We start from the raw sequence: 24,857 nt of genomic DNA, 5'->3' as shown, positions 1-24,857 counted from the left end.
CATTTTCTTCTTACTGTATTCACTTGAGTTTCCTGAACAACTTCAGTCATGTCTGCTTTATTTTAATGCTTAAGTGTTTACTAAACCTGAGTAAAACAGACTGCCCACTTAGAAAGATCACAATCAGAAGGAAAGAATATTTACCTGTTGAAGAAACAATGGAAAGGGACCCAAGGAATTCTCTTGCATGGAACAAGGAATGGGTGCCCATCTTCTCTTGGCCCTCCTAAGGACAGTATCCTTAGTGTGTCTCTTCTTCTTCATCACCTAAATTTAAAAGAGAACCAAAATATCAGAAGCATCACAATCCAGTAAACCATGGAAAGGAAATGCATGTCTTTCACTGTTCTATCTACATGCTCTGTACTCTATGACAGCCACTGGCCACCACTAGGCTACCATAAACTAAATTTAAATGGAAAACTCTATCCTTCCATTACACAAGTTGTATGTTAAACACCCAAATAGCTACTAACATTGGGTCATTGTACCACACAGTAGAGATTACAGAACATTCTAGAACATTTCCAGAAAATTCCACCAGATGCTCTAGAAATGATTATTTTATGTTTGTAGCAAAGTGAGACACTTGGTATCATGGTCTTTGTTAATTAATTATTTTATTAAATATTCAATAAAGTACTCAGCAGTCATTTAATTAGCCTTACCACTTCATTAGCATAGATTAGGTATGGGCCAATTAAAATCTTCCATCATTTTGTGACTTCATTCACATACTGTTCCTCATGAGTAAGTGTTTAAACTAATGAGAAATTTTAAGGTCTGTTAAGGAAGAAGTAGCAAACTGATACTAGAACACAACTGTCATTAGCTAGATGTCAGAGGTACACAAAAGCTTCACAGAAGGGACTTAGCATTTACATTTAACACCAGAAAACCCAAAGCCAGCATTTAACTGGTGTTCAGGAAGGTTTAGAAACAAAAGGCAAAATTAAGCAAGAGGATGGAGGGAGAAGAGAACTAACATGAACAAAAATGGAGAGGAGGAAGGGAAAGGAGAGGGAGGGACAAGAGGAGAGAGCAAAGACACTATTCCTTCATTGGTCCTCTTTGCAATTTCTAAGGAAAGACTTTTACTGAAAAGAGCCCCATGCTTGAAATTGTCCAGTGCACTTTGCTTACCTTCTTCTGGCTTTCCAGGATGACTGCGATCTCTTTTTGTGTCTGCCTTTTTGAGTCAGAAAGCTGAATGGTAAACGATCTCTTCTCATCAGGCAGCACAACAGCTCTGGCTGTATACACTGACCCATCATCTAGAACTCTGAAATCAGGATCACTTGGCCTGATGCCATCAGCAGATCTTAGACACTCTTTCAGATCAACTGCCAGGAAAAATTTTCCAGTTGTAAGATGGAGATGCAAGCATAAAGGAAACATGTATGTTAACATAATGTACACTATCATGAAAACCAGGCAGTTATATTTGTGGAATGCCTTAATAGACCTATTTCATCCTTAAAAATGATAATCTCATTTTAATTAAAAATTTTGGTGCTTGACTGTATATTATTTCTATTGAGAAAGATATTTTAAAGATGAATATGCTTCTGGGAGGCTTATGAAAATGATCTTCCACTAAATAGGTGACCCATGACTCTCATGACAAAGATGAGCCACACACCCTCATGTGCACCTGATTAAACACAGTGAAATTTCCCTCAACAATACACGGGGAGTGTCTTAAGGTGCACCTCCCTTTAGTCAGAAGATATACACAGAGGCACAAAGAACAGAGAAGCATAGGATCCTGACAGTCACATGAACATAGTCTCTGAATTCCTCCCATAACAATTTTTTTTTGTGGACTTCTAGCAGAACAACACATGGCAGCTTCCCTATCTGGGAATGTTCCTCCTAATAATTTAATACTTAAATAAAATATTTAAGTATTCAAACACAACTGTTTCCATCCCACTTTTTAATCTGTTTTTATAGCAACCAAACTGATGACGCTCAAAAAATTACCTCACTTGAGGGCTCCTTTGCTTCATGTGTATCTTTGCTTTAACCCAAACCTGTTATGGGTGGGTTTATCAAAATGATGGATGTTTCACCTAAGGGCCTGAGCATTTTAAGGAATATAGACATAATCCTCATATTCTAGCTAAGTGATTCCTTCTGGTTTATTCTCCTAGTAGAAAACCATGCCTCTCTTTACATTTTTGTTCTTCTTTCCCAACAGCAGGAAAAGTGATATTAATTTGATGAAACCCACTGAGACAGTTTACTCAGAAATTGAACATTTTGTCAAAAAGGCAATTTTCATATTTCTTGGACAAGTATCGCTCTTTTAAAAAAAATCAGTGGTTTCCTCTAATTTTTCTCGCAAAAAACAAATAAAAACAGCTGGGCAGAGTTGTCCAGATAACTGGTAGAAACTCAAGTTCATTCAGGTCTCCAATTTTAAATGTCTTACCAGGAGGAGAAAGGCACACTTCGTTGCCTCTCAATATAGATATAATAATGGGGCACCATGGATGTCAAGATACCTTAGTAAGTAAAGGTTCTTCCTGTTAAGCCTGACACCCTGAACTTGATCCCTAGTGCTCACTGAGTGAAAGGAAAAAATAAAATCCCACAGGTTGTCAGTTGATCACACACAAACATACACACACACACATACACACACACACACATACACACACACCATAGCATAATTTCACAAGCACAACATAAATAAAATAAAGTAAAATCTAAAATAACTGCTGTGTATCTTTCCAACACTCTTCTATGCATCTGTAATTCTCAGACCCTGAAGTGTTAAAAGTGTGATATTTTAAAATGTTAAAAGATTAAGGACTGCAAAAACCTCGATTGGAAAACTCACACTAGAATTAACCACCTAATTCAATAGCTAAATGGTCAAAGATATGTATTTGAATATGTATTTGCCTCTCTTTCTAAGTCAATGTAGAACAGCTCCAGAGGGCAAAGGCGACATGGCACAGTGCGGGCAGCCCATGGGCACTATGTGTCTGTGTCAGAGGTTGTTTCAGAACTCCTCACCTCTTCCGATGATCTGGTCCGCCTCTAGTGTTGCAGGCACATGAAATGTCACCTTTTTACAGGCCTCACCAACAAAACTGAAAACCTAGAAATTTTAAAATGTTAAAATTAGTTTATCAGAGAATAAGAAACAAACCATGTGATCATCTCAGTAAGTGAAGAACAAGCAATTGACAAGCTCTACCTGACATTTACGAGAATGGTCTCGACATTCTGGTGACAGACTAGAACTTGCTTAACAAAGAGTGCCTGTGTTAAACTGGCAACTAAGTTCATACTTAAAGTGAGAGAGACTAAATGTTTTTCTCCATTGTTGGAAATAAGACACTCATACCTACTCCTATTATTTCTATGAGATATTATATTAGAGCTTCTAGCCAGGGCACTTACACAAGAAAACAAATTGATCTGGGTATACAAATGGCTTAGAGAGGAAAAAATAAAACTTTCTGTTCATATTATATATATATATATATATATATGTATATATATATATATATTCACACACATACACACATATGTTCATATATTTTATATATCAAAGATTCCACCATTGGGGGGGTAGGAATAAAACAAACACATGACTTCAGAAAGATTGTGGGAGAGAAGATGCACATACAAAAGTGAATTCTTTGGACAACCAAAACATCTCAGTGAGTAAAAGTGCCTGCCTCCAAGATTGATGACCTGAGTTCAATGCCCAGAATCCACATGATAGGAGGAGAGAAGTGATAGCCACCATCATTTCCTTTGACCTTCACAAATACACCACAGTACACAAACACAAACACACACACCAAATAAACAAAGGACTGAGAAAGAAATTAAGGAAACTACACACTTCACAATAGCTACTAATAAAATAGAGTAAATTAGTGTGACTTGAACCAAGCAAGTGAAAAACCTGTTTGAAAAAAATTGGTTTCTGAAGAAACTGAAGATGTCACAAGATGAAAAGATCTCCCATGCTTGTGGATCGGTAGGATTAACATGGTGAAATTAAATGGTGAAAATGGCCATTCTGCCAAAAGAAATCTACAGATTCAATGCAATTCCCATCAAAATACCAACACAGTTCTTTAAAGAACTTGAAAGAACACTTCTCAACTTTGTATGAAAAAACAAAAAGCCCAGAGTTGCAAAAACAATCCTGTATAATAGATCTTCTGGAGGTATCTCCATCCCTGATCTCAAGCTGTACTACAGAGCAATAGTAATAAAACTGCATGGTACTGGCATAGAAACATAATGGTGGATCAATGGAATCAAATAGAAGAACCAGAAATAAACCAACACATGTACAGATACTTGATTTTTTACAAAAAAGCCAAAACCATATAATGGAAAAAAGACATCTTCAACAAATGGTGTTGGTCTAACTGGATGTCTACATGCAGAAAAATGCAAATAGTTCTGTATACATCACCCTGCACAAAATTAAAGTCCAATGGATCAAAGACCTCAATATAAAACCAGATACACTAAACCTGTTAGAAGAAAAAATGGGGAAGAGCCTTGAACTCATTGGCACAGGAGACAACTTCCTGAACAAAAATTCAACAGCACAGGCTCTAAGATCAACAATCAATAAATGGGTCCTCATGAAACTGAAAAGGTTCTGTAGGGCAAAAAACACTGTCATCAGAACAAAACAACTGGGAAAGAATCTTCTTCATCAACCCTATATCTGACAGAGGGCTAATATCCAGAATATATAAAGAACTCCAGAAGTTAAAAAGCAACAACTCAAGTAATCCAATTAAAAAAAAATGGGGTACAGCGCTAAACAGAAAACTCTCAATAGAAGAAAAAGTCAAAAAGAAAGGAAGAAAGGAAGGGAGAAGGGAAGAAGAGAGAAAGAAAGAAAGAAAGAAAGAAAGAAAGAAAGAAAGAAAGAAAGAAAGAAAGAAAGGAAGGAAGGAAGGAAGGAAGGAAGGAAGGAAGGAAGGAAGGAAGGAAGGAAGAAAGATCCCCAAATAGTTTCATTTAGAATAAAATATTTTCATATACATTTGTCAAAGAAGTACAATGTCAGACTCCTTTGGAGGGTCAAACAACCTTTTTACAGGGGTCACCTACGAATATCAGAAAACACAAATATTTACATTACAATTCATAACAGTAGCAAAATTACAGTTATGAAGCAACAAACATAGTTCTGGGGTCACCAAAACATGAAGAACTGTATTAAAGAGTCACATCATTAGGAAGGTTGAGAACCACTAGTCTAGTTGGGAGGAACCCAGTCAAGCTCATTCACTGTCGTGTTGAAGGAGGCTTTGGCTCACAAGGCCCCAGATTCCTATTACTAATCTCTTTACTGGAAGAAAAAGAAAAGTACAAGATTATGCCCTGAAAATAGTAAGACAAGGTGAGAGAAATTTTAAAGGACCCAAATAAGTGTCAACTTCATCTATCTTCATGGATCAGAAGGCATATTCTACAAAGCAAATCTCTATTGAATTTTGCCACACCCACGCCAGTGTCGCCATAGTAACATAAGCTACAGGGCGGAGGATATGATTTCCCCGGAAATAATGCCCCCTGGAAGGTCCCTGGCAAACTCATCCCACTTGGAAAAGAGACGTGTTCTGAGATTTCTACGCTTCTTCAGTTGTGGCTCTGGGGCTGGAATAATGAATTCTTTGATTTTTCCCTGTGATACCTGAAACAGCACAACTAACTTTATAAAGAAATTTATTATTAGTAGATTGTTAAAGGCTTTAATAAAAATAAGTTTAAGGAAAGTAATGAATTAGATTTAGTATTAATAGGCATTAAGAATAGTAAAATAATAATAGGCTCCTTCTTAAGAAATAATAGCATGAGAGGTGCAGCTGGCAGGAGTTTCCCCCTCCCTTCAGTGCCTTGTTCCTAGAGAAGATCATAAATCTTGGGCAGGACATATGGGAGGAGGGTTAACAAAGGTGTAGTTAGATTTTGATATAGAGAAGGACTTTGGCAGGCATCTGATTTAGCTCCTGACTTTCCTCTTCATTGGTTAGCAGTAATGAAACTATATTTGAGGTTTCTTTTCCTTTGTTTGCTCTGATCAAAAAGTTTTTAGGCCAAGATTATTTGTGGGTACTGCTTTATGTTTGATTGCATTTTGAGTTAAAATGTAAACTTTGTATTCTTGGTAAAAGTCTGAATGTTCTGGGAAGTATGCCAATTTTAAGGTGCCTTTTGTAAAATCATTATAAAAATACTAGCTTGATTTCAGTAAAGTTGCAGCAGAGTCAAAACCATCAAGGTGTCTCTGTCTGTCAATTCTTCGCCGAAACCGTGTCTTCCTGTCTAAAGCCTTGTTCTCCTGTGGACGACAGGAGCCTGACTGGGCCGGTCCGTGGCAGAATTTTACATTTTTTTAAAAGAAAATCATGCATTTAGCCAGACATGGTGCCACACATCTGTAATCCCAGCACTCTGTAGGCAGAGGCAAGCATGGTTTACAGAGTGAGTTCCAGGGCTTCACAGAGAAACCTTATCTCAAACAAACAAACAAGCAGACAAAAGAAGGAAGGAAGGAAGGAAAGGAGGGAGGGAAGGAGAAAAGGAGGGAGGAAGGAAGGAAAAGAGGGCGGGAAGGAGAAAAGGAGGGAGGAAGGAAATCCTTGAGGAAATGCAAGAGCCAAGACACTCCTCCCACAAAAAAAAAAAAAAAAAAAAAAAAAAGTTGGAGAACTGACATTATTCAATTTGGATTAGGATGGCTCAAAGCTATGCTAACCAAAGCCAAGTGCTATTAACACAGATAAATGTATGAACACTAGACTAGAAATGCCACTCTAGAAATAAGCCTCACTTCTGTATGTCCTCTGGAAAGTTTAAGGGACAAATCTCTTTACTAAATGGTGCTGGGATGATTGAAACTTGCTACTGCAGAAAGTGGAAATGAGCCCCTAAATCATGCCACATGCAGAAATTAACTCAGAGGGGACAGCAGACCTAAGGATAAGGACAAGAACTATTGAGAAGAAAACTTCAAAATCTATTGGGCACTGATTCTTAGCTGCAATATCTAAACGCCAGCAATAAGGAACAACTATGGACAGGACTTGTTTGATATATAAAACCTGTGCAGTTCAAACAATATGATAAAGGAAGGAAACCGAAACTCACAGAATGGAAGACAATAGTTTCAAATGAGAGAACAAGTAGTGACATATCCATAATAATATAAAGACACGTTTTAGCTCCATAAAAAGATGGCAAATAATGAAAAATAAGTTTGAATAGAGAGTATTTAAGATACACTAATGATGCTTAAGAAGATGGAAAATGCCCAACAGTATGAGGCACTAGGGAAAGGCAAATCCGAACTATTGAGATGCCTGCCAGGAGAGCTAAAATAAACAAAACAGAAAATGATGGGTGAGAACGCAAAAAACACCAGAACCCTCTGGTGTCATCCATGGAAACAGAAGGTGATGTAGACATACAGACATCGTTGCAGTTCCTGAGAGAATTAAAGATGTAATCCAGCAACCTACGCTGTTTAAAAGCCATGTCCACAACAACCTCTACATGTACAGTCATGACCTCACTCTTGATAAGGACCAAGAAGTGCAAACACATCCCCCAGCTACTGAACACATCAACAAAATGTGATCTAGCTATGTAATAGGATACTGTTCTTCTATTTAAAAAAGTCAGACTATTGACCCATGCTAAAACATGGGTAAACATGCCATCATCACGCGAATCAGACATAATAAAGACAGAGTTTATACATGAGTTCACTCTAAGCAGTATCCCCATCAGGCAGCTACAAAGAGACAGAAGAGGGTGCTGGTTGCCTCCACGGGGGGAAGAAAGAAGAAATTACTAGGCTAAGTGGGTGCTAGAAACCAAATCTGGATTCTTTGAAAAAGCAATATGTGCTCTTAACCACTGAGCCACAGCTCTAGCCCCAATTCATTTTTAAGTATATTTCATTGAGTTAAGAAAACCCATTCTCACATCACCAATTTGTTAAGAATTCCTTTAAATAATAAATTTAAGTTGCCTGCTTACTTTGAAACGATTACAGTTTTGCTCTGCTAACACAACATTAGCATGATAAAACAATAATGAATTTTCCCCTTTCCTGAGGCAATCCTTCTTAAGACATAACTTTTATATACTCCATGGGTTTTGCTGGCTGCTGTGTATTTCATCATTTCCCATACATGATGTCCATTATGATATCAGACTACTTTTAACTTCAAGGTCTTCAAAATGTGAGCTGAGCCCCATTTTATTTATGTTCTCGGAGTTCTGTTCTATGTCTATTCTGTATAATTCTGTGAGAATTTACTTCTTACTGTTCTGCTGGATGTGAAGGACAACAAAATGTTTGGGCTTCCCTCCCAGTTGTTCAAACCTAATGCCAAAAGGAGAGTGGAAGATTAAAGATGCTCTCTGTAATTGTTTCACTTTTTGAGTAGCTCAGCTTTATGAGGTCAACACAGATAAGAGACTCTCCATCACAGGCACCTTTCTCCATCAAAGGCACATGCAGCTATAGAATGGGGTTGGGTGTGACTCAGCTGCAGAGCATTTGCCAAGCATGGCACAGCCCTGGGTTCCCAGAGATACAAAAGGAACATGGCAGCTGATGACATGGATGCCCTGCCTGAGCAGAGTAACTGACACTATAATTTAAACCTTTCCTTCCTCCTCTAGACAGTTACCCTTTACAAAATGGAAACACCAGCACCCAAATTCTTACTACCTCCAGGATAAGTGATAACTCAGTAGTATCAATCTCTAGTGATAACTCTGATTCTAATAAGTTTCCTTCTAACAAAACTCGTAAGACAGGAGCTCTGGTTCAGTGGGGAGTGTGACTAACAAGAGGTCTTGGGAGATGCCTTATAAGAAAGACTCTGGGCACGAGGATTACAACAGGGTCAAAAAATGTACATAACCTTGCATTTATTCCATAGTCAAAAGTTACTTCGAGACCTAGTCATCTCAATATAGTATCAACTACCTCTTGTAGAAAGTGCCAATTTCTGGGGCATGGGTTCACTAGCAGGGGGAGAGGCTAGCTGACAATGAACCAGCCTAAATATATATAAAAATTCTGAATTTTCTTCTTTTGTTGGTGTGTAGGATCGTATATCTTCCTATGTAGAGCAGGCTACGTAGACTAGCAATCTTCCTGACTCTGCCTATGACCCCTGTGGCTAAAGGCACACACCACTACGCTTGGCTTAAATTCTGACTTTCTTATAATGAGGCTTTAAAAGAAAGCTGCTTCTTCTTTACTTACTTTATCTGCTACAGTCCTCTTTCACTAGTAAAAGTCAATACAAATGTCTGTATTCCCTTTTACTTTAAGTATGTCAAATGTTCTCAAGAACATAAGTCTTCCAGGTAAAGGGGTCCCGCATTAATTAATGATATGCAATCCGAAAAGATGGAAGGTACATTTGTGAACATCGGTTGCAGCAAGCTTATGCATTCCAGAGAGGGAAAGTAGAGAATGAGGAGGGGAGGGTTGACAGAGGAGCCCTTTTAGGAAAATGGTAGACTATCTCCAGATGCATACCATGTATAAATCACAAAGCTAATGAGACTTCAAGGACAGATTTGATGTGGACAACAGCACTAAACGTAAACATTAGTGATCCCATTATCAGTGATGTGCAGAAAACAGCTGATCTGTTGTTAGTTTCACCCCTCCTGGTAATTTGTTGGCACATTAAAGGGGGAAAACACTCTAAAAATAACACTTAAGAACCTTCATTAATTGTGAGATGATTGTTTTTCTGTTGTCTTGTTTGCCTCCTCCTCCTCCTCAAGCTGTAGTCTATGGCAGCTCAGAGCGAGGGTGTGAAACAGATGCAAAACCTGCCAACTGCAAAGATGCCTCCACTTGCCAAAAGCTGTGGAAGCGGGCTTGGGAGATGTGAAGGGTCTTTGGCTTATGCTAAAGACATGCTTGGAAAGCCATCCTCAGAACAGCTTACTGTTTTTAGAGTTCCATAATTAATCACTATGGAATTAAAGGAGTTCCTAAAGTGCTCTCTTTTATATTATGCTCAAAGGCCACCGAGTCAAAAACCAACACAAACAAAAACGTTCAGTCATGAAATTCAACGCTTTTGTAAACTGGGGGTACTGATAAGACAAATGACCAATCTGAGCACATATCTCAATTTCTGCGTCTGCCATTTAATCTAAGCTCAGGGCAATCTTTCTTTCTATCTATCTATCTATCTATCTATCTATCTATCTATCTATCTATTCTTTCATATATTGCAACCTGGCCACAACTTTCCCTCCCTCCTGTCCTACCAGCCCCTCCTTCCCACCTTTCTTCCATTTCCCTTCAGAAAAGAGCAGCCCTCCCAAGGATCTCAACCAAACATAGCATGACAAGTTACAGTAAGACTAGGCCCATACCTCATATCAAGGGTGAACCAAGCAGCCAGTAGGAGGAAAAGGATCCCCAAAGGAGGCAAAAGAGTCAGAGACAGTCCCGACGCCCACTGCAATTCCTTTTTAAATTACTTTGAAAGAACATGCTATGAGCAGAGCTGTTTAGACTTGCATACACCTTCCGGCCTGGACACAGCAGGACCCTGATCCACAATCCCCTGGTTAATAGTGTCTTGCCTTCTGTACCCTCCCCTCCAACTAGTGTCCTAAATCTTGACAATAGAACACATGCAGTCCCTCCTTGTTTCCTACTTTTTTGTTCAGGAAAAACATGCATGTTTTTAAGCAAAAACATTGGAAGTTCATATCTGTCCCAGAAGAACACAACATGTGAGGGGGTCTCATTTACAGTGACTTAGACCCCCAGCTCTTACTGTTGCAGGGCAAGTCAGTGGACTTACTTGTAATTTATCTGGCTCACGAATATAGTTCAGATCATGACACCAGTCTGAGGTCTGCAACTCCCTGGTTTAAAGAGAGGGTAAACTCGGGCCGCCTGCCATCTACTTGGAACTAGGGTTAGCCAAGAACCACATAAGGTGGTCTGTGTCTGTAAAGCCCACACAGAGGAGGTGTTGGTGAGAGGATCGGGAGGTCAAGGCCATCCTTCACTACATACCTGATTCAGGTCAGCCTGAGCTATTCTCAACAAACAAACAAATAAGGTCCACATAGCACAGTAGACCAGCTGCTTAGTCAGGTGGGGTCCTGTGGCCCCCTGAACCTCTTGCCTAATCTTTGGAACATCGAAATGGTAACATCCTCCGCTCCTATGTGTGTGTCACTAGTGCTAGCTTAGACAGGCCTGAAGTTTTACAGGTTACCATGCCGTCAGAATTCCTAATTTTCGCGAACGAGTCTTCCCGGCTCTAGAAAATGATCACTAACTTCTTTTCCAGAAAGATCACAAGCTCAACCCTGGATTTGTGGGACACAGGAGATCCCAGGATTTTCTCTACACAGGATCAGTGAATCCCCAGAGCCAGGCTAAAGAGACCAATCGCATTTCTCCCCCAGCTTATCAGTCCTGCCCCCCCCCCCCCAGTCCCCTTGTTGTCCCATGGACCTCTGGTGCAACCCTTCAGCCGCCTTCCCACACACGGATCTCTGGCGCACAGGGCACAGGCGAACAAGCAGGTCGGTCAGCTTGGGCCAGCCCTTTGAGTAATCTTTTAAGGGAAGCAGAGCTGAGAACAATCAAGCCCAGGACAGCTCAAAGGACACAGCTTTGGCTAAAGTCCCCTCCTGGGTCTCAGTACATACCCAGAGCGAGGAAGTCCCAGGAGTCTCATCACATCTGCCTTTGGCTAAGTCAAAGATCCTATATACACCCCAAACCTCTCTCCCTCTCCTCCTCTCCCCCCACCACAACAACTGTCCTCCCTTTTCTCTATGCTCCCTAGCCCCCATCACCATCAGAGCGATCTGCACCTGCTGCCCACCTGTGGCCCAGACACCAGCTCACAGAGAAGCCAGAGGGGGACCCCTAGTTCAGGAATCTCCAACAGCGGCCCAGAACAAAAAGCTGAATCTCAACGGGTCCCAAATAACTTTTCGCCTGTCACCCCTCCAGTGTGAACTTGAACCAGGCGAGAAATAAGCGGAGACATTCATCATATATCCCTGTTGCCCACTAAATCCGGGCAGCGAGCAGGGCGAATCCATCTGTTCCCCTTCCCCATCTGGGTCCCCATCAGATTGCTCCCGCGGGTGGCTCACCCAAAGAGTCAGCAGCAGCTGGGTGCATAGGGCCCCATACGGTGGGCTCATGAGTCCAGGGACCGCCATCGCTCCCTGCAGCCTCAGGAGGACTCAGGCAGGCGCCAAGCAGGAACTCTGGGATCCAGGGCTCAGAAGGTTTTCTGCAGCAGCTTGTCTAGAAGTCTTCCTGGCCTCTCTCAAGCTTCTTTGCCCAGGAGCGTGTTCTCGCCTGAAACTGGATTGGACCAAGCAGACGCTGGGTGGCCCCTCCTAGTTATTTCTCAAGTTTTATCACCTGCGGGGCCGCCGTGGCGCTGCCTGAGCCTGCCCTAAGCTCCCTGCAGCCGCCAGGGAGCTCACTCCCCGAGAAAGCGGTCCTGGGTCCACCCTCTGCTGGCTCTCCCACGCCCCTTATCTGCCCCAAGGGGTTGCCGCCCAACCTTACTCGCGTCCTCTTCGCTGACACTGCGCTGGGCATCTCCACTGCCAACCCAGACTCGCCTGCTCTGACTCTACTCTGGGTGCCAGGAACACACACCTGATCAGATCATGGGAGCCTCCCATCCAGTCCACTGCTGTGCAGACTCTGGGAAACCTCTTCGCACGTTGAAACAAGACCCAGGTAGTCTCTCCAGGCGTCATTAACATGATAAAATAAACCACTGAAGGAAAATTGTCCCGAATGCCATGGATTGTCTGTGCCAGATATTAAAACCAGAGAAAAGATGTGCTCATCTGACCATTTTTCCACACTCAAAATTACTGCCCTTTGTGTTTTCATTACTGGCAATATTTGAGGCAAAGAACATTTTTTTTTAATTTTTTCTTTATTAATTACAGTTTATTCACTTTGTATCCCAGCTATAGCCCCCTCCCTCCTCCCCTCCCAATCTCACCCTCCCTCCCTCTTCTCCACCCATGCCCCTCCCCCAGTCCACTGATAGGGGAGGTCCTCCTCCCCTTTCCATCTGACCCTAGTCTATCAGGTCTCATCAGCACTGGCTGCATTGACTTCCTCTGTGGCCTATGACTTCAGGGAAAGCTGTGCTGTCTTTCCCAGCCTCAATCAATGTTTGAGATCCAGAGTGGAGCTGGCTTTTCTGCTGTACAAGGAGGAAGGACAGGCCATGACAGAGCTGTCCTGTTCATGATTCTTCCTCCAGTGAGGGGCTTGAAGAGTTCAATTTTAGAGTTCAGTGAAGAAGCAAAGATGCTTGAGATTAGAACAGAGAAAGGCCGAGGGGTAGGGGTGTTCCAGCAACAGCAGCCGGGCCAGGGCTGGAGAAGCACTGGAGAGATTTGGGGCAGCTTTGTACATGGAGGCAGAAAGGGCTATTGGTTCAAAAGAGCAGGATGAGAATACCTATGGCTGAGAGGCTAGCATGACTGGCTTGTGACAAGCCATACTGAGGAGCAAGAGCTTGTCTTGGAAGAAATGACAATCTATTCAACTTAAACTCATGAAAAGGTTTACTGAGGATAAGTAATGACTTACGTCCATTATCCATAATGCCAATCACTTAAATGATTGTCCCTTTATCATGTCTCTATGTATAGAGACACACACATATGTACAGAGACACACATATGAGATGGATATTATTGATGCATTTTACTCCATTCTAAATGATACAAAGTGTTCAATGACCTCAAAATAGATCTTTAGATTAACTAGGGTCTGACCTTGTGGCTGTCTTGCAAGTGGCTAAAATTTCAGCAAGACTGTCCCTTTGGATCTATGGTCTGTGCTATCTGATACGCGGTATTGATAAGCCTATTGATAGTACAATTGTTTTTAGTCTCATCCTAAAATTAATACTGGATCAAATCTATTCCATAAACACTAGGAAAGCATGTGAGTAATATTTTCAACTTGAATTGTAAGATTTTAAGTGCAGTGTATTAATTATATTAACATGATTGGATGTAGCATTAGCTGATGGGTTGGCATTCTCCATTCTATGCAGACATTAGTCTAATTCCTAGCAGAAGGCAGTGTACACTTGTAATGTAAGAAAGTATCCTTCCATCAATTACAATGACAACACAGAACACCCTGGAAACACATTCAATTTCATATGTTTTTACATGAATTACATTTTAAAACATATTTGGAAAGTTTGTTTAAAATATGAGTTTGGGCTTGAATGTAGTTAGAATTGGGAATTATCTGTAATTTTTTTTAAAGCTTCAAATCGTCATGAGATAAGAGGAAGCACAAAAAACTTTCATGACGTGTCTCCTTACAATTCTGATCTTCAAAATAGCAAGTCACTTGGAAAGCACTGCTAAAACCATAAGGAGCCAGGTAGAAAAATGAAGTATTAGTCCACCATTCTGGCATTAGTTTTAAAGGTAAAAGCATAACAAATCAGAGTCAATGATGGGAAGAGGCTTGAGATGAACATGCAAACTGTAATAATCTGGTGAACTGGAATACAGTTAACAGAAAGTAGAGCTGAAACACTCTGAAGGAGATTTGAACTGGACGCTGTGGCTAACACGTGCATTCTCAGCGCTCAGAAAGACATGACAAGAGCACTGTGGCTTTGAGGCCACCATGGACTGTGCAGTGAGTTCCTGCCCCAAATAGGCTATTTAGCAAAAGTGTATCATCTCAAGCCAAAAACACAAATAAAGAGGAGGAGGAGGAGGGAGGAGAATCAGAGGGACACCTGGGAAGAGTCTCTGGCAATGGCGAGGGGTACCTAATCTTAGGAGATTCATGCTGACCCCTGACCCACTGGTCCAGGCTACCTTGTGCAACACCAGTCTAGCACACCCACTCACCTCTGTCACTGTGATCAGGGATGTAGCAAGTCTGGGTCACTTGAAACACTTCTGTAACACTGTGTCAGGACATCATGATGCCTGAAAGGAGCCTGCCAATCAGAAGTGGAAACACAGCTTTAGTGAAGAACAAACAGAAAATGGGCTTGAATAATCGTCCCAGTGACACAAAATAAATAAATTCTGCCCTGGGATCTTACCGCACAATCACTTTCAGAACGCTATTTGGGATAACAAACCGAGGTGTTATTAGAAGCCATGTGTAGATCACCTAGGATACCAAGCCAACAGCAAGTTTGGGGGTCATCTTAAAAGACTGCTAGAAGCTGCTATTAAAGAGAACCCTCATTCAAGAATTCTGCCCGGTGTAAGAGCCATGCATACAGCCATCTGATTCCTTCCTATTTTCTCAGACCTCTTCGGAGCTTTTATTCTGGCCCCCACAGAAATGTTCCAGGGAGCAAAGAGAACCTCAGATCTAGGCTAATAGATATATTAATAACCATAACTCCTAAGAAACGTTGTGCTTATAATTCAGCCACCTCTGCTACGGCTCCCATCAAGTCTCATTTCTCATCCTAGGATTTACCTCTCCCCAGAATGATTAACGGTAGGACTTTCCACTGCTATCCACAGAAAAAAGATCAGAGCATTGGCTTTCCACTATAGCATTAGCAACCATCACACACAGGTCTGACACTTATTCATCGCCCAGATTCACCACCATGCAGTCTCAGGAATGATGACAGCCAGTCCAATTCACAGAGGGTGTGCCAAGCTTGGGAGTCTGTCAGCCTCGCTTTACTGAGATGAGTCAAGAACAAGGGCTTTTCCTCCTTCTGCTCGAGTACAGGAGCTCCTCACAAGCAGTTCTTCAACAAACAGTCCTTTTAAGGAGGCAGGGCAGCGCCCCAGCGACTTCCCACTGGTCTGGTAGGAATGATCATGTTCACGTAGAAAACAAAAGCCCATTGTGACAATGATGATGTCTTACAGCCATGAACAAAGGATCGGATTCAGAGGAACTGATTATGGCGTGTGTGTGTTGGTGTGTGTATGTGTGTATGTGTGTGTGTGTGTGTGTGTGTGTGTGTGTGTGAGTAATGTACATAAATGTGTACACCAATGTGCATGGTGAAGATCAGAAGTAGATTGATGTTGGATGTCCTGCTCTGCCATACTCTCTTCCTTATTCCCTAGAGACAGGATCTCTCACTGAACCTGGTATTAGGATAGTGGCCAATAAGCCAAAGCAATCATCCTGTCACAGCCCATGAATACCACCCCAAACACACACACACACACACACACACACACACACCACACATGCCACACTCAGCACACTCACACACACACCACACACACCACACACACAAGGCAGGGGTTAGAGGTGCATGTGACCACCCTTTGATTTTTACATGAGTTCAGGAGATTTGAACTCAAGTCCTCATGTTAGCACAGGAAGTACTTTCACTGCCTGAGCCATCTTTCTGGCTCTCATAATGAATTTAAAATCCCATTTGAAATGTGCTGTGAGTTCTCCAACTGTATCTCTTTCAGAGGAAAGAATCTTGTGCTACTGTCAGATTCTCCAGTTTTTCCTGGACCTTCCAGTGTCCACTGGAGCATACTGTAGGCTTCTGTCTGTCCATAGGGCATTGCCCCAGCATGAAAGTTAAGGTGTGAGTGGGATGACTTCCAGATCTCGTGCGTCATTATCCTGGCGTCATGCTTGACTCACTGCCTCATCAGCCTTCTCTTTTCCCAGAAGGTGAGGACCATCCCTCAATATCTGCCTAGGAAGTGGCACAGTCCCCAGCTCAGAGGCTTGTCACCTAGGTCAGGAATACAAAAGGAGCTTCCCACCAATTCCCAATGTGAAGTACATGCTTTTATTTAACATTCTGTCCCTTGTTCTTTACTTTAGTAATAATTAGGCATAAGTTTTCTTTAAAAATAAATTGGGTATAAGTTTATTAAAAATTGTACACAAGATTATTTTAAAATCCATCATTTTTAAAATCCCTTTTTTTTTTCTTGTATTATTTTTTTTCTGTGTTGTTTGTCCTGGAATTTTTGTTTTTGTTCTTTTCTAAGACAGGGTCTCTGAGGGAGTTTAATAAGCAACCAACACCATCCCCTTTTCTAACCAATTACACAAGCATTTTGGGGCAAGGATTGAATTTTGTATTGTTTTGTGTTATTTGACAACTTCCCAAGGTGCTCTACTGTGCAGATGGAGGATGTGATTCTTGTTTAGAGATGCACAGTCCTCAAAGCATGGTTCCTTCCTCAGAACCATTGGTATGAAACTGAGACCCCCTTGCTTACCTAGAAATAGAACAATAGAGACACAGAACTCAGGAAGTGGTTGGGATAGATCTGGAGGAGTTTGTTGATTTTGTTTCTGCCATGAACCACATGGAGCTACCTCCAATAGCTCTTTTGTAAAGTTTTATTTTAACTTCAAAGTAGTGTTCCCATTCCCCATGCCTCAGCCCTCTTTACAGAACCCTCACTATCCATCTAATCTTTGTTTTTATTAAAAAAAAAAAGTCTACATATATTTGTAAAGGACCATGTCCTTTCATGATGGATAGGACTTAACATACTATACTTTCTGCCCTTCTTTTATCTGTACTCTTACTAGTACTTTCAAAGTTTCTTTTGATTAAAGGAAACTCCAGCACACAGCTGTATGAGAGAAGAATTTCTCTCTCATAGCCGTTCAGATCCAGATGTTTCCTATCTTTGGAGATATACCTACCACTAAAAATCCCCCAGTGGTCGGATTTCCTATGCCCAGGGAAAAAATACCTACTCTAACTTTCAGGCTTCGCTGTTTTATATGATTACCTTCAAAATCCTCTCCACTAACAATAGACATGATGTTTACAGTTCACTTTGATGTCTGAAGCCATTGAAAAAATGTCCCACATAATTTCAGCACTGTATTCCTTCTGTGCTAGCTAAAGCCTCGTCTAATGCTTTCAGCATCTGGAGATAAGTAAACAGAAGACTAAGACATACAGTTCCACTGCCTTCATACTAAGTACTAAAGTACAACCACTCACTAATCAAGGGCTTACAACAGCTCTAAAAGCAAACCTTGTTCCTCTTTGAAATGGCTCTTTCATCTCCACCTAGAAAGCATTTGTTTTGTCTTAATCTCTTCATTTATCTCTTGTTCTTCCTAGCTTTCATCTCACCCTCCAACTCTGAGCTAAAACAGTGAGAGCTCTCAGGTGACAGACCTCTGACAGCAGTGGAAGCATGATTCTGGAAACCACAACTTTTCTGCCTTCTTTTTTAGTAAGGTTCAGCATCCCCAACACCTGGGGTAGTTTAAATGGGAAGGGACGGGTATTATAGAGAGGTCTCTCAATAAAGACTGAAAGGTGAATTTTAACTCAACACCCAGGTTTCAGAAGACGTGATCAGGAAGAAAAGCAGTTCAACTTGGGAGAGCTGTGGATGCTGAAGTCCTGAGTAGGACAGGATTGGTTTTCTTAGGGCATGGAGAGGAATGCGTAGGCATGGGGGTTTAATGGTAACAGAGGTAAAAGACTTGGAGGACTTAAAAGAAGGGGTGACTTACCAATGATCTCACATCATTAAGAGACCACAAGCTAGCTCCCAGATAATGGCTTGTTGTAGACTGAGACCTAGAAGGATCAGCCCATGAATATATACCAAAAGCCAGGAAGGACAGATTGTTAACTAGAAGGAAATAGTAACTATTGGAATGGCACTTGAAAAGTAAAGTAAGATTAGAGCTAAAAAAAAAAATCATCTGTTGGACTGGACATATTAAAAGCCAAAAGATGTAGGCTTTAATTCCACTTGCATAAAGTAACTGAAGAAGACTCTTGCTGTAAAATATGAACATGGTTGGATTTGCATTTTAAAAATAATCTATTAAAAATTGCTGCAAGAAAAAAGGTAATAAAAGTAATAATTTGGATCTGTGATAACTTGAAGCTAGACCTTACAGTACTCATTTACAGAGTAGAAATAAGGTATGAGAGAAAGAGACATCACAAGGATGCTAACAGGGTTTTTGGACTAAGCAAGGGTTTGAGAAGAATGAAAGAATGGTAAAGTCAGGGAGTGAAAGTGGTTTGCAATAAGTGTACAACTAAATATGTATTATTTAGAACTTTGAGACCAAATAAGAATGTCTAAGGAATGAGCAAAGATAAAACCCAGCGTCTGATGCTCTTTGGGTGGATGACACCTAAATGAACATCGGTACAAAGTCCCAATTTATTTCTAATATCAGAGATCAGACCTCTACTCTTGCCTGATGCGTCTAAAACAAAAAGGGGGAACTGTAGAGAGCTGCGGAATGCTATGCCTTAAAGATGGAGCTGGTTTCTGCCTTCCACCTTCCCGACGGTGAGTGCTCTCTGTCACGAACAACTCCACATTTGGCTAAGGCCGAGGATCTGGCTTGCTTCCATGTATGTGGACCTATCTGCATTGCCCACGTGGCACGCCTGGGTTGGCTACCCAGAGGCTATTTAAGCTGTGGGCTGGCTTTCCCCAGGGTCCGAGGATTGTTCAAGGGTCCTGAATAAACTGCATTGAAGAAAAAAAAAAAGATAAAACCCAGCTCCCAGACAATGGCTTGTTCAAGACGAAGACCTAGACGGATCAGCCTGTGAATGTTCCATAAGCCAGGGAGGACCAATCGTCAACTAGAAGGAAATATTAACTATTGGAATGACATTTGAAAAGGCAAATAAGATTAGAGCTAAAAAATCATCTGTTGGATTGGACATGGATTAAATCATTGGTGTCAAGAAAGTCAGATTCATTGGTCTGGTGATGGTGAAAACATAATAGCACTCAATCAAAGATAGACAAAATGAGGTAATAAGGAAATGAAAACATAGCTGATTTTTTCCGGGTCACTGCTTCCTCTGTCCCATTGGTTCTTCTGAAGGAAGAAGCGAACACATGAATGTGAGAGACACTAATCTGTCTAGATGTATACCCAGAGGCAGAGGTAGAGAAAGAAAAAACATGACGTTAACAAAGGGCATGTCCCTGAGCTGATCAGTTCAGTGGGATTAACCTACCCAGTTACGGTTACTCCTTAATCCTTAATTTTGTTGTCAGCTTCAGTGAAAGAAAAAACACCTAATGAAGGGTAATTGATGAGATATGCCATTGGGTGAGTCTACAAGGGCGTTTCGAAAGCGGATTTGTTGAAGGAAGAAGGCACATTCTGAAGGTGTTGGCTCTCTCAGGGCCTGGGGTCTTGAACTGAATAGAAAAGGGAAAAGGATAAATCCAGTTAAGCACTGGAATTCCTCCTTGTCTATCTCATCTGCCCAGATGGAACCATCAGCTTTGCCTTCTTATTTCCGTGATGAACTGTACTCCTAAATCATGAGCCAAAGTAAATCTTGACTTCCTTGAATTGCTTTTCCTCAAGTATTGGGTCACAGCAATGAGAAAAATAACTAAAAAAATTTTTTTGAGAAATAGATAGAATGTGCTTCACACATGCATGCTCTTAAAAACAATTAGTATTACTTTTCTCCAAGCTCACAGACTTAATACCACACACTAATTCCCACTGTTTTATGTCAGAAGTCTGTACCTGAATTCACTAGATCATCTGAGTCAGCATTTCATTGGGTTACTACTGAGGTTTTGAATAGGCTGAGTTTCTTCTAGAGGCTCAAATAAGAAAGACTACACCTCCAACCTCACCTAATAGTTTTGGCAGAGAAAAAAAAATGGAAATAGTAATTCCTTATCAGGTGAAGACAGCAAGAATTAACAAGCATTGCATTTCTACAACCAGATGTAGTGCAAGATAGCTGTTCTATACTTAAAGTGTATATTTTTACTAATCACTTTTGCTTATTGGTGAAACCATACATGGCAATGTAAAAGGCAGAAGTTTGAGGAACAGAGTTCTTTTTTTTTTTTTTTTTGATCAATGAAGAGAGAATGCACTTTGTTTTGTTTATGATAACATCTGTTTACAATGAAAAGAACACAAAATGCTGTTAATGAGCATCATTCTACCTGGGAATAGTCATGAAATCATTTTTACCTCGTAAATAATGAAACTTTCAATGGTGAAAATCAAGAGAGGGACATAAAATACAGTAATCAAAACAATGAAAATTCAACCACATAACACATATTAGACTATGTGCTATGCAATCGGTGCTGCAGTAACTCAAGCCTGCCACTACAGCTTTACATCAGCCATACATTGGCAATGAATTAGTGGGGTTATAAATCCCACTGTATTTATAAAATAAACATTGGACCAGATCTGGCCCATTGGCTACAACTTGGCAACTTCTATCACATTTAGTGGGTTTGAAGTTGTTGTCCAGGGTTCTTTTCTGAGACTGTTTCTCCAACCAAAAACCATGAATGGATTTATCCTAGAACCCCTGTTCAGATATAGCCCATAACAACCCGTATCCAAGTGGGTTCCCTAGTTAGGGGAACAGGGACGTCTCAGACATGAACTCAATGGTGGGCTCTTTGACCTTTCCCCACCAAGAGAGGAGCAGCCTTGCTAGGCCACAGAAGAGGACATTGTAGGCAGCCCTGAAGAGACCTGATAAGCTAGGAGCAAATGGAAGGGGAGGAGGACCTCCCCTATCAATGGACTTAGAGAGGGGCAGGAAGGAGATGAGGGAGGGTGGGATTGGGAGGGAATGAAGGAGGGAGCTACAGCTAGGATACAAAGTAAACAAACTATAATTAAAATAGATAGATAGATAGATAGATAGATAGATAGATAGATAGATAGATAGATAGATAGATAGATAAATGATTATAGGAACAGAGTTCTTAGGAGGCAAAGGTAATGGGAAACCAGTGTAGTAACAGAGGCACTGTATCTAAGGATTCAAACAGAAGCCATTAATTTTAAGGATGTTAGCCAAGTGTTCATAGATGGATTCTGGCAGGCACTGTATAAATGGCAATGGATAGGTGGAGGAATTCTTTTCAGCTTCTGGTTTACTAATGAAGTTAAATATGAATTGAAGAATATGAGATACAGATTTGAAGATAGATTAGATGTGAAGTAAATGACTGACAAGGTCAGTCTTTTGAATTGTTGACTCCAGGGATGGGTGTGTGACTCAGCCATAGAACACTTGTTTACAATACACAAGGCACTGGATTTGGACCTTAGTGTTACAAATAATATACAAATAAAATAAATATTCTGTGCCTGTATACTGATTAAAGTATATAATCTGGAACAAAAGTTTCACTAACAATGGTTACTATACCTTTCTAATATACTAGTCTTTTTTTATTTTCTTATAATTCATTGATATTTGATAATTCCCCCTCTCAAATTAAGTTTTATCCATCAGCATTTGTAAGAGCATTGAATTTGGGTAATAACTGAATTTAGGTAATAATTGGTAAAGTAAGATGGCATGAACTTTAATTGCAGGTGTGTGGGAAAGTGAACAGTCAACACAGGAGAGAACTAATAAGACAGAAAGACTTTTACCAAAAAGTAATTAGGTGGTGATGGCACATGCCTTTAATCCCAGCACTGGAGAGGGAGAGGTAAGCAGATCTCTGGGATCGAGGACAGCCTGGTCTACAAAGCAAGTTCCATGACAAACAGGGTTACACAGAGAAACCCTATTTCAAGAAACCAAAAACAAAGATACAGAGTTACAGCTCTCTGGAGTTTGTTCCAGTCTTCAGTGAAAAGCCATGATGGTGCTCACTTCGGCAGCACATATACTAAAATTGGAACAATACAGAGAAGCTGGTGCTTTCTCAATCAATTAGGAATAGTGATTCCTCAAGATCCAGCTATACTACTCCTAGGCATATATCCAAAAGATGTCCAAGTACACAACAAGGACATTTGCTCAACCATGTTTGCAGCAGCTTTATTCGTAATAGCCAGAACCTGGAAACAACACAGATGTCCATCAACAGAGGAATGGATATGGAAGTTGTGGTACTTTTACAGAATGGAATACTACTCAGCAATTAACAACAAGGAAATCATGAATTTTGCAGGCAAATGGTAGGATCTAGAAAAAAATCATCCTGAGTGAGGTATCCCAAAAGCAGAAAGACACACATGGTATATACTCACTTATATAGACCTGTAAGATAGGATAAACATACTAAAATATGTACACCTAAAGAAGATAAACAAGAAAGAGGTCCAGGGGTAAGATGATCAATCCTCATCTAGAAAAACAAAGGGGATGGACATTGGAAATAGGAGAAAACAAGTAACACGACAGTAGCCTACCACAAAAGACACCTGAAAGACGCTACCTAGCAGTATATCAAAGCAGATGTTGAGACCCATAACCAAACCTTCGGCAGAGTGTAGGGAATCATATGAAGGAAGGAAGAATTAGTATATCCTAGAGGGGACAGGGAGCCTCACAAGGTCCAAATATATCTGAGCACAGGGGTCTTCTATGAGACTGTTTATCCAACCAAGGACCATGCATGGATATAACCTGCAACCCCTGCTCAGACGACATAGCTCATGGTAGCTCAGTATCCAAGTGGGTTCCCTAGTAAGGAATTGTTTCTGACATGAACTCATGAGCTTCCCCTCCCCCCTGAGGGAGGAGCAGCCTTGCTAGGCCACAGATATGGACATTGCAACCATCCTGAAGATACCTAATAAGGGCCAGATGGAAGGAGAGGAGGACACCCCCTCTCAGTGGATTCGGAAGGGAGCAGGGAGGAGATGAGGGAGGGAGGGAGGGGAGGGTTGGGAGGGAAAGGAGAGGGTTACAGCTGAGATACAAGTGAATGTACAAAATTATTTAAAAATAAAAAATATATATATATTAAAAAAAAAGAAAAGCCATGATATGGGTAACAAATGGGTTTCTCCAGTAACGAGGTTTTGCTTAGTGGCTCAGAAGGAAGAGAGATGAAAGGGGGAGTTGAGAGGTGTGGGACAAGAGAGCAAGCAATGAATAAATAAATTTAAACTAAGAAACAAAGAAAACATTGAGATAAATAATATTAGGATGAAGCAGCATTGGTTTCTAGTCTTTTGATTACACTGGGAACAGAGGAGTAAGAAAATTGGACAAGTAAGAGAATGTGTTCACAATTATACTTGAAATTTAAGTTTTTGGTGAGGTCCTCAAAAGGATAGCCTCAAAATGGATAGAAAAAGGATGACACAAAAAGGTGTTTGGAATTGAGCAGCCCAAAGGACAGTCAGATTTTGAAAGAATATGACCACTTACGGAAGCAACTGGATAGCCCATGGAAAATTCAACCGTTAATATATTTAATAAATGTATTAAATACATACTTGTCATTTAATAAACGAGGGGTGCCTCAATACAGATAGAAGGTTGAAAGACGATATGATGGATGGTGTAGCTTAGTAGCAGCACACTGAGAAGTGTGGGGTAGGAGAAGGGAGCAAGAGTGCTCGTGGCCAGTGACAAACGTGAAGTAAGATGGCATGAACTTTAGTTGCGGGAGTGTGGGAAAGTGAACAGCCACCACTGGAGAGAACTAAAAAGACAGACAGACTTTTACCCAAAAGTAAAAGTAACACAGTGAATTTTTTGTTTGCTGGCCTGTGAGTTCCAGAGTGCAGAATGGAAGCAGGTAGCAGGAGAAAAGGTCCTATCTTTTAGTTCTGGAGAGTGCTAGCTTGTAAATATCATCCTAGGGCGCCCATTTAAGATAAAATAGAATAAAATAATTCCTCTTTTTATGGAAAAAAAAAGTGCTGTACTTTGAAAGATAGTGTGAGTGTGCACATGCATGTGATGGCCACTTCCTGACAGGGAAAAGTCTTAGAGGTGACAGGATACTAGGAATGTTAGATCCTGGGAATGTGAAAAATAAAATGAGATGGGGGGATTCTGCAGGTCAGAGGGCAACGTGTTCCAGAT

The 24,857-nt window shown here is 40.8% G+C and overlaps 1 protein-coding gene across 2 annotated transcripts in view; it reads right to left on the bottom strand.

The window, feature by feature from the left end:
- Positions 1–15,164, bottom strand: part of LOC110541478 (desmocollin-3) — a 39,835-nt gene extending 24,671 nt beyond the window's left edge. Inside the window, exons 1-7 of one of the 2 annotated variants that reach the window (XM_060377645.1) lie at positions 15,150–15,164; positions 14,950–15,041; positions 12,698–12,855; positions 12,178–12,394; positions 3,028–3,112; positions 1,144–1,343; positions 145–267 (exon numbers count right to left, since the gene is read on the bottom strand). In XM_060377645.1, the coding sequence (XP_060233628.1) occupies positions 145–267; positions 1,144–1,343; positions 3,028–3,112; positions 12,178–12,246 (477 nt within the window). In that variant the 5' untranslated portion in view covers positions 12,247–12,394; positions 12,698–12,855; positions 14,950–15,041; positions 15,150–15,164. Of the gene's footprint in view, positions 1–144; positions 268–1,143; positions 1,344–3,027; positions 3,113–12,177; positions 12,395–12,697; positions 12,856–14,949; positions 15,042–15,149 lie in introns of those variants that run through there. The other variant, XM_060377644.1, reaches the window with a different exon arrangement.
- Positions 15,165–24,857: the final 9,693 nt, after the last annotated feature.

The sequence above is a fragment of the Meriones unguiculatus genome, chromosome 2 (assembly GCF_030254825.1).
Source record: "Meriones unguiculatus strain TT.TT164.6M chromosome 2, Bangor_MerUng_6.1, whole genome shotgun sequence".
Classification (NCBI taxonomy): Eukaryota; Metazoa; Chordata; class Mammalia; order Rodentia; family Muridae; genus Meriones; species Meriones unguiculatus.
The sequence above is the reverse complement of the archived record's forward strand: the minus strand, read 5'-3'. Positions and strand labels throughout refer to the sequence as shown.